The 2,478-nt window shown below is 41.3% G+C and overlaps 1 protein-coding gene across 1 annotated transcript; it reads left to right on the forward strand.

Annotated features, from left to right (window-relative positions):
* The first annotated feature begins 332 nt into the window (after positions 1–332).
* LOC108625864 (uncharacterized) lies at positions 333–2,030 on the forward strand. Its single transcript, XM_018026192.1, has one exon. It carries the CDS (start codon positions 333–335, stop codon positions 2,028–2,030), a length of 1,698 nt encoding a protein of 565 aa, XP_017881681.1.
* The last annotated feature ends 448 nt before the right edge of the window (positions 2,031–2,478 follow it).

Raw genomic sequence — 2,478 nt, forward strand, 5'->3', positions numbered from 1 at the left:
GGCACTGTTTAGATTAGGGGCCATGTGCGAAGCGCACACTTGAAGAGCTGCGACGTTATGTTTTAAGAGTCCTTTGTGAAGGGTGATTTTTGGAGTCAGTCGTCCACGAGCATCGAAGTAAGAAGCAGTGCTCCAAATATTGTACGTTTTTTCATGTTCGAAATATATATTGTGTTTGTATAAACCGTGTTCTTGATTTAATTATTCAAGTTAACCCAAAAATACTGCCTACGTTAATTAGACATTTAAAATATTGGCGTCCGTGACAGGACGTTTGGGTGTCAGTAACGGGTTAACAGTTTTAAGCGAAGAGTGCTTGTGAATCAAGAACAATGGAGCAGTTAAAGAGGAGTAGGACAAGTTTACGTATAGCGTTTACAAAAGCGTTAAACACTTTGAATGCTCTGTTGGACAGTATTACAGCAGGAACTGCGGAGTTAACGGTGGCTTACACTTTGATGGCTGATAAGCATAAAGATTTGGAAAATATTGCGGAGAAAATTATAGGCGAACTGTTTAAGGGCGAGGTAACAGAAGACNAATTAGTACTTCAAAATGCCATGTCGAAGAAAGAAGTACAGCTTTCGAGTTTATATGATAAAATAGAGTCATATTTGAGAGCATTAGAAACACTCGGTGTAGCGACTGATAAGTGTGCAGCAATGCTTTTCCCGTTGGTGGAATCATCATTGCCAGAAGAATTGCTTAGAGTATGGCAACGATCGAATAGCACCAATGACTTTAATGAGTCCGTGAGTTCCTCAGATGCTTCAAAAACACGGTTAACAAAGTTGATTAAATTTTTAGAGTTAGAAGTACAAAACGAGTTGCGTATTTCAATGGCCGTGAAAGGGTTTAATCTTAGAGATCAAAGTGAAACAGAACGTTCTAAGAAAACCAAGCCACAGACTACAGGAAAAGACATACCAAGTGCGCGTAGTTTAATTAACAAGGGCAGAGAGGTTGTCTGCATATTTTGTCAAAAGAGTGATCACGACAGTGCGAAATGTACTCAGGCAAAGACTATGTCCCTTGCAGAGAGACAAGAGGTTGTGAAGAGAAAGCGTGCGTGTTTCAATTGTTTAAAAATTGGTCACAATAGGAGATTTTGTCGGGTGTATCTCAAATGCACGAAGTGCGCTCGTCGCCACGTTGACATTATGTGCAGAGAAGAAAGTCGGAGTGATACGCAAAGTGAGAAACCGCAAAATTCTTTGAGTGCCGTTAATATACAGAAAGAATGCAGTTTAGCTATATCGTGTAATGTGCCGAGTACTTTTATGCAAACACTAAAAGTTAAATTACGCAATGACTCGAGTGAGGTGATTGTGCGCGCGGTGATAGACACTGGATCGCAAAATTCATATATTATAAAAGAAATGGCTGAACGATTAAAATATGAACCAGTGGGGAAGCAAGATTTAGTGCATTTACTTTTCGGAGGCGAGAAAACGAACATCACCACGCACAACAGGTATTTGATTCGCGTCGGCAGTCTGGATGACACATACAGGTGCAATTTTCAAGCGCTCGAAGAGGATCTGATTTGTGCAGACGTACCGAGTGTAACCAAAGGAGTGTGGCTACAGGAATTGGACGAGATTAATGTTAAGTTAACAGATGTTTGCAGTGAAGAGAAAACGGTAGCTATTCTCATTGGCGCGGACGTGGCAGGAAAATTGTTTACTGGTAGGATACACGTGTTAGACAGCGGCTTAACTGCAATGGAAACACGTTTAGGATGGACACTTATGGGTAAAGTACCGACAATAAAAGGAGACATAAATTTGGCCGCGACCACTATTTCCATGTACGCCAAAGAAGCGGATGTTAAGGATCTTTGGGACCTGGACGTGTTGGGGATTAGGGATCCTATCGAATGTAAGACACAAAAGCAACACAACGAACACGTGGAAAAAATGTTTATAGACGCAGTTACAAAAAATGCCGAGGGTCGTTATGAAGTGAGATTGCCATGGTTAGAGTGCCATCCAGAACTTAAGGATAATAGGATGCTAGCTCTTCGATAGCTAGAAACAATGACAAAGAAACTTCGGGCAGCCGGCAGGTACGAAGATTACGATGGTGTTTTTAAGGATTGGCTCAAGGAAGGTATTATAGAATGTGTCCCGCCGGAAGAGGAGTCTAGTCAGGGTAATTATATACCACATCGACCGATCTTCAAGGAAAATTCGACGACCACTACGAGGCCTATCTACAATGCGTCGGTGGAAGGAAAAGGGTTGCCGTCACTCAACAGCTGTCTGGAAAAGGGTCCTAACTTGATCGAATTAGTTGCCGCCATACTATTACACTTTAGGGAAGGATGTTTGGGTGTAATTGCAGATATAAGAAGAGCTTTTTTACAGATAAGTATACATCCAGCGGAGCGTGATTTTCTCAGATTTTTTTGGTATGACGATGAAGGAAAAGTTATAGTTTATAGACATTGTAGAGTGGTATTTGGTGTTTGTAGTA

Source organism: Ceratina calcarata, unplaced genomic scaffold, assembly GCF_001652005.2.
Source record: "Ceratina calcarata isolate Rehan_Ccalc_2016 unplaced genomic scaffold, ASM165200v1 scaffold3776, whole genome shotgun sequence".
Taxonomy (NCBI): domain Eukaryota; kingdom Metazoa; phylum Arthropoda; class Insecta; order Hymenoptera; family Apidae; genus Ceratina; species Ceratina calcarata.